Genomic DNA, 12,605 nt, shown 5'->3' on the forward strand with positions numbered 1-12,605 from the left:
CCATCCTCAGATTACTGAGGAGATTTTTTCTATACGAAAAAACCATCCTCAGATTACTGAGGAGATTTTTTCTATACGAAAAAACCATCCTCAGATTACTGAGGAGATTTTTTCTATACGAAAAAACCATCCTCAGATTACTGAGGAGATTTTTTCTATACGAAAAAACCATCCTCAGATTACTGAGGAGATTTTTTCTATACGAAAAAACCATCCTCAGATTACTGAGGAGATTTTTTCTATACGAAAAAACCATCCTCAGATTACTGAGGAGATTTTTTCTATACGAAAAAACCATCCTCAGATTACTGAGGAGATTTTTTCTATACGAAAAAACCATCCTCAGATTACTGAGGAGATTTTTTCTATACGAAAAAACCATCCTCAGATTACTGAGGAGATTTTTTCTATACGAAAAAACCATCCTCAGATTACTGAGGAGATTTTTTCTATACGAAAAAACCATCCTCAGATTACTGAGGAGATTTTTTCTATACGAAAAAACCATCCTCAGATTACTGAGGAGATTTTTTCTATACGAAAAAACCATCCTCAGATTACTGAGGAGATTTTTTCTATACGAAAAAACCATCCTCAGATTACTGAGGAGATTTTTTCTATACGAAAAAACCATCCTCAGATTACTGAGGAGATTTTTTCTATACGAAAAAACCATCCTCAGATTACTGAGGAGATTTTTTCTATACGAAAAAACCATCCTCAGATTACTGAGGAGATTTTTTCTATACGAAAAAACCATCCTCAGATTACTGAGGAGATTTTTTCTATACGAAAAAACCATCCTCAGATTACTGAGGAGATTTTTTCTATACGAAAAAACCATCCTCAGATTACTGAGGAGATTTTTTCTATACGAAAAAACCATCCTCAGATTACTGAGGAGATTTTTTCTATACGAAAAAACCATCCTCAGATTACTGAGGAGATTTTTTCTATACGAAAAAACCATCCTCAGATTACTGAGGAGATTTTTTCTATACGAAAAAACCATCCTCAGATTACTGAGGAGATTTTTTCTATACGAAAAAACCATCCTCAGGTTACTGAGGAGATTTTTTCTATGAAAAAAACCATCCACAGGTTACTGAGGAAATTTATTCTATAGAAGAAACAATTCAGGAAATTTTTTCTATAGAAAAAACCATCCTCAGGTTACTGAGGAAATTTTTTCTATACAAAACAGCCATCCTCAGGTTACTGAGGAAATTTTTTTCCATAGAAAAACAATGCTCAGATTACTGAGGAAATTTGTTTTATAGAAAAAAACCATCCTGAGGTTGCTGAGGAAATTTTTTCTATAGAAAAAACCCATCCTCAGTTTACTGAGGAAATTTTTTCTATAGAAAAAACTATCCTCAGGTTACTGAGGAAATTTTTTTCCATAGAAAAACCATGCTCAGATTACTGAGGAAATTTGTTCTATAGAAAAAAACATCCTAAGGTTCCTGAGGAATTTTTTCTATACGAAAAAACCATCTTCAGGGTACTGAGGAAATTTTTTCTATACGAAAAACCCATCCTCAGGGTACTGAGGAAATTTTTTCTATACGAAAAAACCATCCTCAGGGTACTGAGGAAATTTTTTGTATACGAAAAACCATCCTCAGGGTACTGAGGAAATTTCTTCTATACGAAAAAACCATCCTCAGGGTACTGAGGAAATTTTTTCTATACGAAAAAACCATCCTCAGGGTACTGAGGAAATTTTTTCTATACGAAAAAACCATCCTCAGGGTACTGAGGAAATTTTTTCTATACGAAAAAACCATCCTCAGGGTACTGAGGAAATTTTTTCTATACGAAAAAACCATCCTCAGGGTACTGAGGAAATTTTTTCTATACGAAAAAACCATCCTCAGGGTACTGAGGAAATTTTTTCTATACGAAAAAACCATCCTCAGGGTACTGAGGAAATTTTTTCTATACGAAAAAACCATCCTCAGGGTACTGAGGAAATTTTTTCTATACGAAAAAACCATCCTCAGGGTACTGAGGAAATTTTTTCTATACGGAAAAACCATCCTCAGGGTACTGAGGAAATTTTTTCTATACGAAAAAACCATCCTCAGGGTACTGAGGAAATTTTTTCTATACGAAAAAACCATCCTCAGGGTACTGGGGAATTTTTTCATTATAGAAAAAATCGTTCCCAGTGTACGGAGGAAATTTTTTATTAAAAAAAAACATCCTCAGGTTACTGAGGATTTTTTTTTCTATAGAAAAAACCATCCTCGGGTTACTGAGAAATTTTTTTCTATAGAAGAAAACATCCAGGAAATTTTTTCTACAGAAAAAAAACATCCTCAGGTTACTGAGGAAATTTTTTCTATAGAAAAAAACCATCCTCAGGTTACTGAGGAAATTTTTTTCTATAGAAAAAACCATCCTCAGGTTATTGAGGAAATTTTTTCTATAGAAAAAACCATCCTCAGCTTACTGAGGAATTTTTTTCTATTGAAAAAACCATCCTCGGCTTACTGAGGAAATTTTTTCTATAGAAAAAAACCATCCTCAGCTTACTGAGGAAATTTTTTCTATGAAAAAAACTATCCACAGGTTACTGAGGAAATTTATTCTATAGAAGAAACAATCAAGGAAATTTTTTCTATAGAAAAAACCATCCTCAGGTTACTGAGGAAATTTTTTTCCATACGAAAAAACCATCCTCACGGTACTGAGGAAATTTTTTCTATATGAAAAAACCATCATCAGGGTACTGAGGAAATTTTTTCTATACGAAAAACCATCCTCAGGGTACTGATTAAATTTATTCTATACGAAAAAACCCATCCTCACGGTACTGAGGAAATTTTTTCTATACGAAAAAACCATCATCAGGGTACTGAGGAAATTTTTTCTATACGAAAAACCATCCTCAGGGTACTGAGGAAATTTTTTCTATACGAAAAACCATCCTCAGGGTACTGAGGAAATTTTTTCTATACGAAAAAACCATCCTCACGGTACTGAGGAAATTTTTTCTATACGAAAAAACCATCATCAGGGTACTGAGGAAATTTTTTCTATACGAAAAACCATCCTTAGTGTACTGAGGAAATTTTTTCTATACGAAAAAATCCATCCTCAGATTACTGAGGAAAATTTTTCTAAACGCAAAAACCATCCTCAGTTTACTGAGGAAATTTTTTCTATACGAAAAAACCATCCAGGAAATTTTTTCTATAGAAAAAAACCATCCTTAGTATACAGAGGAAATTTTTTCTATAGAAAAAACCATGCTCAGTTTACTGAGTAATTGTATTTTATTTCTATTGTTTATGTTACGCGAATTTGAAATATTTCCATTGTATTTATCACATATGTTGTTGTTGTTGTTATTGTGCTGAATTTGGCAAACGATTGTGTACAAACCTGTTGTTCCATTTTTTGACTGCGATTGCTAATTGCCGACATGATGCTTGTTTAGTTGGAGAAGTGGTTGGTGTCTGTCTGTCGGAATAGTAGAATGTGACGTTACGGCGTCTGCTAGAAGACGATGACAGGTGCTTTGTTGTAAAAGGACGGCAGAATATTTTATTGTTGTAGAATATTTGACCTTTGTTGTTGTTTTTGGTTCGTTGGGAACTAAAACACTTGATTTTTTTTATTGATTTTTCTTTTAAATGGAAATTGATTTTATTTTTAGTTTTGAAAAATTACCACACTTTTAACAGAAAAAAAAACTAATTTCAAGAAATTTCTGGGCACTTAAACACTTTAAGGATTGTGTGACGAAAGGAAGGACATCCTTAGAAAACACTTGAAACACTTTATGAAATTATTTGAAACAATTTGGCAGCTGTTACTGAACAACGAACTGCATTTTCAATACTTGACTGACTTTGAGTTGAAAGAGTTTTCGTTTGTTTAGCCGTTCTATTTGGCAAGTAGTTGTTGTGAGGTGATCTGACTGTGTTCACTTTGTTGTTATTGGAATCTGTTTTCGCATTTGTTTGTTTATTTTTTTTTTCAAAATAATTTTCTTTTAACAGCTGGCAGCATGTTTTTTCTTGGGCAAAATTTTAGTTTAACAAAACTGATCGGCAATTATGAAGCCATGATGAAATTGTATATTTTTTTTATATATTTTCAATTTTATTATTTTATTTTTATTTATGATTCCTTTGATTCTTAACTCCACCGCTTGAACTCACACACAACTGATTCACTTAAACACTGGACATGCAAAGCATGACGTCATGTTGTTGTTGTGTTTTGTTTGCCTCACAACTACGTTTTAGAAACTCAATCGCCCAACAACTTTATTATCCTGGCAACCACCGAACAAACCGATTTGAACTCAAGAAACAATAGCAACAACAAAAACCACTACTTGAAACATTCGCGTGTTTCTCGGAATTTCTTTAATACAAAACGCGTTATGAAAAATCAGGTATTAAAGGTCCTTTGTGTTCATATGTAAACCGTTGCGTAGTTAAACGTTGACTAAAGTTCTGGATTTTCACCATCAAAACTGTGTGTGAGCAACAACAGCACAACTAACAGTCGTTGCTCTCTCTATGTTCAATAACAGTTGCCAAATATTCGAAATATGCTGAATTTGTCTGTAGTGCCTCTGTTTAAAGCACTTCTCTCACTCTCTTTTGCAGTCTCTCACTACTCTCCCCAAGGATATCTGCATATCCTTACATTTAGTGGTCTGCTCAATGTTAAACATCATAAACAAGCAGACTGTTAACATACACAAACATTCTCTCAGAGAGGGAGAGCAAACTCTCCCGCTCATTATTATCCTTCAGTGTGAGTGTCCTTCCTTTCTGCTATAGTTTGTCTTGTTGTGTTGCCTATGGTGCTTGTCTGCAACCGGCCTTTTTTCATTCGCTTGATTTCTGTATTCGTTGAACAGGAGGCAGGACAACACCACACCAAGTGAAACTATAGCAACCGTTAATATGGCAAAAGTAAAGCAAAGTATTAAGTGCTTCGCAACATCATACACTGGCGGCATACATATGTATGTGTACATAACTACACTGACTTATTGCAGCTGCCTGGACAGGGATGCCACATCAGTCTTGAAGGAATAATTTATAGGGAAAATAATCTTTTTGGGAAATGTGGAATAATTCATAAAAATGAAAACTGCTTCTCCTGACCAGTACAGTAGAAATATTGGAAAACTATTTTCATACAAAAGAGTGCAGCTTCTATAGACAGAAAATCTCTTGAGGTCTTCTATAGACAGAAGACCTCTTGAAGTCTTCTATAGACAGAAGACCTCTTGCGGTCTTCTAAAGACAGAAGACCTCTTGAGGTCTTCTATAGACAAAAGACCTCTTGAGGTCTTCTATAGACAGAAGACCTCTTGAGGTCTTCTATGGACATAATACGTCTTGAGGTCTTCTATAGCCAGAAGTCCATTAGAGGTCTTCTCTATACAGAAGACTTCTTCAGGTCTTCTCTATACAGAAGACTTCTTGAGGTCTTCTCTATACAGAATACTTCTTGAGGTCTTCTATGGACATAATACGTCTTGAGGTCTTCTATAGCCAGAAGTCCATTAGAGGTCTTCTCTATATAGAAGACCTCTTGAGGTCTTCTATAGACAGAAGACCTCTTGAGGTCTTCTATAGATAAAAGACCTCTTGAGGTCTTCTATAGACAGAAGTCCATTAGAGGTCTTCTCTATACAGAAGACCTCTTGAGGTCTTCTATAGCCAGAAGTCCATTAGAGGTCTAGCGAGGTACATCGTGGTTACAGGGTGATCAAATGTATGGATGAGTACTCGAAGGAATTTCTAGAAAAAAACATAGCTAAGCTTAGCGATGCTTGGGACGGCATCGGCCTGAGGCTGATCCCGGCCCAAGAAATCCCGATGAGACCTCGTGCCAGAGTTTGGTTGCCCAAGATAGAGTGCGACGGAACCAAGCTGCTGAAATGTCTGGCGAAGATGAACAAAGATGTTCCGATGGACGAGTGGTCCGTAATCGCCACAGAGCCACCTAACAATAACAGCATGAGCTTAGTTCTCTCAATTACTGAGGCCGGAGTAGAGGCTCTCGAAAGATTGGGGAACAAGTTGTTCTTTGGCATAAGGGAAGCCAAAGTCAAAATACTACGCCCACATGGTCCGAATGGCGAAGACGATGAGGTTGACATTGACGATGCCGGTAAGCTGCTTGACAACATGCAGCTAGAGGGGCCATCCACATCTTCACCCAATAAAAATGATGTTTAAGGTCGTGCAGATCAATCTGAAGCACTCGAGAATCGCTTCAGATAACCTGCGGATCCTTCTGGTTGAGAAGGATCTAGACATAGGCATCATCCAGGAGCCCTACGTTTACGATAACGTAGTAAAAGGCTTGGATAACAGAGGTTACAAGACCATATACATGAAGGATAATGGTAAGCCTAGATCATGTTTAATTGTTAAAAACACCATAAACGCGTTCTTATGTCCCCAGTTTAGCACAGCGGACTTCACCGTTGCAAGAGTGGAACTGGAAAACGGTAAGCAGTTCCTTATTGCCTCTTGCTACATGGCCCACTCAAGGGAAGCTCCACCAAGCGAGGTCTCGAGCTTCATGGGGGCCATTCTACCACACGACACTATAATCATTGGCTGCGACGCTAACGCAAGACATACCCTGTGGGGCAGCACTGAAACAAACGACAGAGGTGAGTCAGTTTTAGATTTCATAAATACTAACAACCTCACAATATGCAACAGAGGTACTAACCCAACTTTTGTATTTCCAAGCTCGGAGAACTTTAGGGGGTGGCAGGAGGTAATCGATCTCACGCTAGTATCAGACAGACGACAAATTGAAATAGATAACTGGATAGTATCCGATAAGAGGTCCTTCTCAGATCACAATTGGATACTATTCAACATATCAGAAAAGGCAACACCCACTAAATGTTTTCGCAATCCTAAAAGAACGAACTGGGAAAAGTTCAAAAGGGTTCTGAAAGACAAACTTCCAAATATTCCACATGCAGATGAAACCACAGCAGATATAGAAAAAGCTGTATCCATTCTAGAAAAATCCTTAGATACAGCTTTTAAAGTCTCATGCCCACTGACGCGCTCAAAGAAACATTATACACCATGGTGGACGTCCGAGCTATCAAGGCTAAGAAAACAATCACGAAAAGCATTCAACGTCAGCTACCAAAGCGGATCCTGGCAGCCATATAAGGATAAGCTTAAGGAATACAAAAAAGCAATAGCCAAGGCAAAAAAGCAATCCTGGATTGAATTCTGTGGATTTCTAGATAGCACCAAAGATACAGCCAGACTAAGCAAAGTTATGGCAAAGGGTCACTCGAATCCCACATACATAAAGAGAAATAACGGTACCTGGCCAGAAAACTCGGCCGAATCTCTTGAAATCCTTCTTACGACGCACTTCCCCGGTTGCACGGATAGAACCATCGAAGAGCAACCCAATACAGCTATAAATAAAGACAACATTGAAGCCGAAAAGATAATAAGTCCGAGTAAAGTCACATGGGCTATTAATAGCTTCTCTCCCTACAAATCTCCGGGGCCAGATGGTATTATACCAAAAATGCTTCAAAGCGCGGAGAGCATAATTAACCCTTGGTTAGTACACATCTACAGTAGATGTCTATCCCTAAACTACGTCGCTACGAGTTGGAGACAGGTAAAGGTTGTTTTCATACCCAAAGCTGGAAAACGTAGTCACGAAAATTCTAAAGACTTTAGACCCATAAGTCTCTCATCATTTCTGCTTAAAACACTCGAAAGGCTCATCGACGTGTATATTCGAGAAAAGATGGAGAACTCAAATAACATATCTTCAAGTCAATCGCTTACCTTAAAGGACGCTCGACAGACACAGCCCTACATGAAGTCGTTAGGACTATTGAGATGTCCTTGGAGCACAAACAATACACCTTAGCCGCTTTCTTGGATATAGAAGGCGCTTTCAACAACGTTAGCACCTCAGCAATAGAACAAGCTCTATATAAATTCGGCGTGGAACCATTCATCAGTGGTTGGATTACCACCATGCTGCAGAGTAGAGTCATTAATGCCACACTGGGAAATAGCATGCTGCCGAAGCACGTAAATCGAGGAACCCCACAGGGAGGGGTGATCTCGCCACTGCTTTGGCTCCTTGTGATTAATGAAATCCTAAGCAAACTTGACCATATGGGGATTAAGGTGGTTGCTTATGCGGACGATGTGGTAATGCTCGTCTTTGGTTTATTTCCGTCCGTGCTGAGTGACATCATGAGCGGAGCCCTGAAATCACTGGGATACTTGGGCCACAAGTAGTGGTCTGGGGGTGAATCCAGGAAAGACTGAGATGGTGCTATTTACTACAAAAACCAAATATGCAATCACCAATCTTCCTCGACTACGAGGTCAAGAAATACCACTATCAGATCACGCCAAATACATAGGCGTTATCCTAGATTCAAAACTGTCATGGAAACGTAACATGGAACATCGTGCTCATAAAGCAACCGTTGCATACTACACATGTCGCAAAATGTTTGGGAGCCGCTGGGGTCTCAAACCCAAAATAGTGTTAAGACCAATACTCACATATGGAGCACTAGTTTGGTGGACAACAGTGGGAAAGAAAACAATTCAGAGAAAACTATACAGCATACAAAGATCGGCATGCATCGGGGTGACAGGGGCAATGAGAACTTGTCCGGCTGAAGCCCTCAATACAATGATGCATATACTGCCAATAGATCTACACATCAAAGCAACTGCGGCCTGCAATGCTGCAAGGCTACGTGCTCTAGGAACGTGGAGAGACAGAGCTTACGGACATGCCTGTGTGCTTCTCAAACTACCAAGAAAAATAGCAACTAATGCTAATTACTGCACACCTGCAATAACTTTTGATCAGCCTTTTAAAGTTAAATTTCCAAGCAGGAAAGAATGGAAAAATAGAACTCCACTGACGGGGTACGACATCAGTGTATACACGGACGGCTCTAAGATGAATTGTGGAGTCGGCTCTGGTGTCTACTCGGAAGAAGCAAACATATCTAAATCCACAAAGCTACCTGAAGATTGCAGTGTTTTTCAGGCGGAGATACTGGCTATAAAGGAAGCTTGTAATATACTTCTACAGCACCCCTCACCAAACTCAATAGGAATTTTTGTCGACAGTCAAGCGGCGCTCCTAGCATTGAAGTCAAACATTGTCTCATCAAAGCTGGTGAAGGAATGTAAAGAAGAACTTGCTAAGCTAGGGCTTCTGACCAGAGTAGTTCTTACTTGGATCCCAGGTCATAAGGGTCTTGTTAGAAACGAAAAAGCAGACGAACTAGCTAGAGCGGGATCTGCCTCTAACGAACTTCCAAGGGCGTCAGTCGCAACACCAATGGGAGTAGTTAAAGGGGATGTCTTCAAATACTATCTTTCACAAGCAGAGATCAGATGGGACAAGACTGAAACCTGCAAAATATCAAAATCTACATGGCCACACTACAACATCAAACGTACAAAGTTCCTGATTAGCCAAAATCGACGGAACCTGGCAAGACTAATTGCGGTGCTAACCGGTCATAGGGCCATTGGTAACCATGCAAAGCGCCTACATATTCCACACAATGACTACTGTCGCAGCTGCGGAAACGAAGAAGAGGAAGAAACGGTTGAACACCTCCTCTGTTCCTGCCCTGCACAATTGCAAAGAAGATTAAAAACTCTTGGACGACCGTTCCTACACGATCTTGCTGAGACAACCGAACTAGGTCTGGGGGACCTTCTGAGGTTTCTCAATTTATCAGGCTGGATATAATTTACCAACATAAAACGGAATAACAATCTCTACCCGAGTGGTGTGGTTTTCAAAACGGTATATTTTAACATACTACTTGAGGCTATGAAGATTATAGCCACCACGTAAACCAACCAACCAACCAACCATTAGAGGTCTTCTCTATACAGAAGACTTCTTGAGGTCTTCTCTATACAGAAGACTTCTTGAGGTCTTCTATGGACATAAGACGTCTTGAGGTCTTCTATAGCCAGAAGTCCATTAGAGGTCTTCTCTATATAGAAGACTTGTTGTGGTCTTCTATAGACAGAAGACCTCTTGAGGTCTTCTATAGCCAGAAGTCCATTAGAGGTCTTCTATAGACAGAAAACCTCTTGAGGCTGCTATAGACAGAAGACCTCTTGAGGTCTTCTATAGACAGAAGACCTCTTGAGGTCTCCTATAGAAAAAAGACCTCTTGAGGTCTTCTATAGACAGAAGACCTCTTGAGGTCTCCTATAGACAAAAGACCTCTTGAGGTCTTCTATGGACAGAAGACCTCTTGAGGTCTTCTATAGACAGAAGACCTCTTGAGGTCTTCCATAGACAGAAGACCTCTTGAGGTCTTCTATAGACAGAAGACCTCTTAAGGTCTTCTATAGACAGAAGACTTCTTGAGGTCTTCTATAGACAGAAGACCTCTTGAGGTCTTCTATAGACAGAAGACCTCTTGAGGTCTTCTATAGACAGAAGACCTCTTGAGGTCTTCTATAGACAGAAGACCTCTTGAGGTCTTCTATAGACAGAAGACCTCTTAAGGTCTTCTATAGACAGAAGACTTCTTGAGGTCTTCTATAGACAGAAGACCTCTTAAGGTCTTCTATAGACAGAAGACTTCTTGAGGTCTTCTATAGACAGAAGACCTCTTGAGGTCTTCTATAGACAGAAGACCTCTTGAGGTCTTCTATAGACAGAAGACCTCTTGAGGTCTTCTATAGACAGAAGACCTCTTAAGGTCTTCTATAGACAGAAGACTTCTTGAGGTCTTCTATAGACAGAAGACCTCTTAAGGTCTTCTATAGACAGAAGACTTCTTGAGGTCTTCTATAGACAGAAGACCTCTTGAGGTCTTCTATAGACAGAAGACCTCTTGAGGTCTTCTATAGACAGAAGACCTCTTGAGGTCTTCTATAGACAGAAGACCTCTTGAGGTCTTCTATAGACAGAAGACCTCTTGAGGTCTTCTATAGACAGAAGACCTCTTGAGGTCTTCTATAGACAGAAGACCTCTTAAGGTCTTCTATAGACAGAAGACTTCTTGAGGTCTTCTATAGACAGAAGACTTCTTGAGGTCTTCTATAGACAGAAGACCTCTTGAAGTCTTCTATAGACAGAAGACCTCTTGAGGTCTTCTATAGACAGAAGACCTCTTAAGGTCTTCTATAGACAGAAGACTTCTTGAGGTCTTCTATAGACAGAAGACTTCTTGAGGTCTTCTATAGACAGAAGACCTCTTAAGGTCTTCTATAGACAGAAGACTTCTTGAGGTCTTCTATAGACAGAAGACCTCTTGAGGTCTTCTATAGACAGAAGACCTCTTGTGGTATTCTATGGACAGAAGACCTCTTGTGGTATTCTATGGACAGAAGACCTCTTGAGGTTTTTTATAGGCAGAAGACCTCTTGAGGTCTTCTATGGACAGAAGACCTCTTCAGGTTTTCTATAGACAGAAGACCTCTTGAGGCCTTCTATAGCCAGAAGTCCATTAGAGGTCTTCTCTATACAGAAGATTTCCTGAGACAGAAGACCTGTTGAGGGATGCCACATTAGTTTTGAGGACAAAAGACCTCTTGAGGTCTTCTATATACAGTAGACTTCTTGAGGTCTCCTTTAGACAGAAGACTTCTTGAGGTCTTTTATAGACAGAAGACCTCTTGAGGTCAATTATAGGCAGAAGACCTCTTCAGGTCTTCTATAGAGAGAAGACCTCTTGAGGTCTTCTATAGACAGAAGTCCATTAGAGGTCTTCTCTATACAGAAGACCTCTTGAGGTCGTCTATAGACAGAAGACTTCTTGAGGTCTTCTATAGACAGGAAACCTCTTGAGGTCTTCTATAGCCAGGAGTCCATTAGAGGTCTTCTCTATACAGAAGACCTCTTGAGGTCTTCTATAGACAGAAGACCTCTTGAGGTCTTCTATAGACAGAAGACCTCTTGAGGTCTTCTATAGACAGAAGACCTCTTGAGGTCTTCTATAGACAGAAGACCTCTTGAGGTCTTCTATAGACAGAAGACCTCTTGAGGTCTTCTATAGGCAGAAGACCTCTTGAGGTCATCTATAGACAGAGAACCTCTTGAGGTCATCTATAGAGAGAAGACCTCTTGAGGTCATCTATAGACAGGAGACCTCTTGAGGTAATCTATAGACAGAAGACCTCCTGAGGTCATCTATAGACAGAAGACCTCTTGAGGTCATCTATAGACAGAAGACCTTTTCAGGTCATCTTCTATAGACAGAAGATCTCTTGAGGCCATCAATAGAGAGACAACCTCTTGAGGTCTTCTATAGACAGAAGATCTCTTGAGGTCTTTCATAGGCAGAAGACCTCTTGAAGTCTTCTATATACAGAAGACCTCTTGAGGTCTTCTATCGACAGAAGACCTCTTGAAGAAGAACTTTGAGGTCTTCTATAGACAGAAGACCTCTTGAAGTCTCCTATAGACAGAAGACCTCTTGAGGTCTTCTATAGACAGATAACCTCTTGAAGTCTTCTATAGAAAGAAGACCTCTTGAGGTCATCTATAGACAGAAGACCTCTTTTGGTCATCTATAGACAGAAGACCTATTTTGGTCATTTATAGAC

At 39.3% G+C, this 12,605-nt stretch overlaps 1 protein-coding gene across 1 annotated transcript in view; it reads right to left on the reverse strand.

Annotated features, from left to right (window-relative positions):
* Positions 1-4,469, reverse strand: part of ktub (Tub domain-containing protein ktub) — a 353,480-nt gene extending 349,011 nt beyond the window's left edge. Inside the window, exon 1 of the mRNA XM_073956857.1 lies at positions 3,394-4,469. Coding sequence (XP_073812958.1) covers positions 3,394-3,435 — 42 coding nt within the window. The 5' untranslated portion in view covers positions 3,436-4,469. The remainder of the gene's footprint in view (positions 1-3,393) is intronic.
* Positions 4,470-12,605: the final 8,136 nt, after the last annotated feature.

This window comes from Musca autumnalis, unplaced genomic scaffold (genome assembly GCF_047663935.1).
Source record: "Musca autumnalis isolate F117 unplaced genomic scaffold, ASM4766393v1 scaffold_5, whole genome shotgun sequence".
Lineage (NCBI taxonomy): Eukaryota > Metazoa > Arthropoda > Insecta > Diptera > Muscidae > Musca > Musca autumnalis.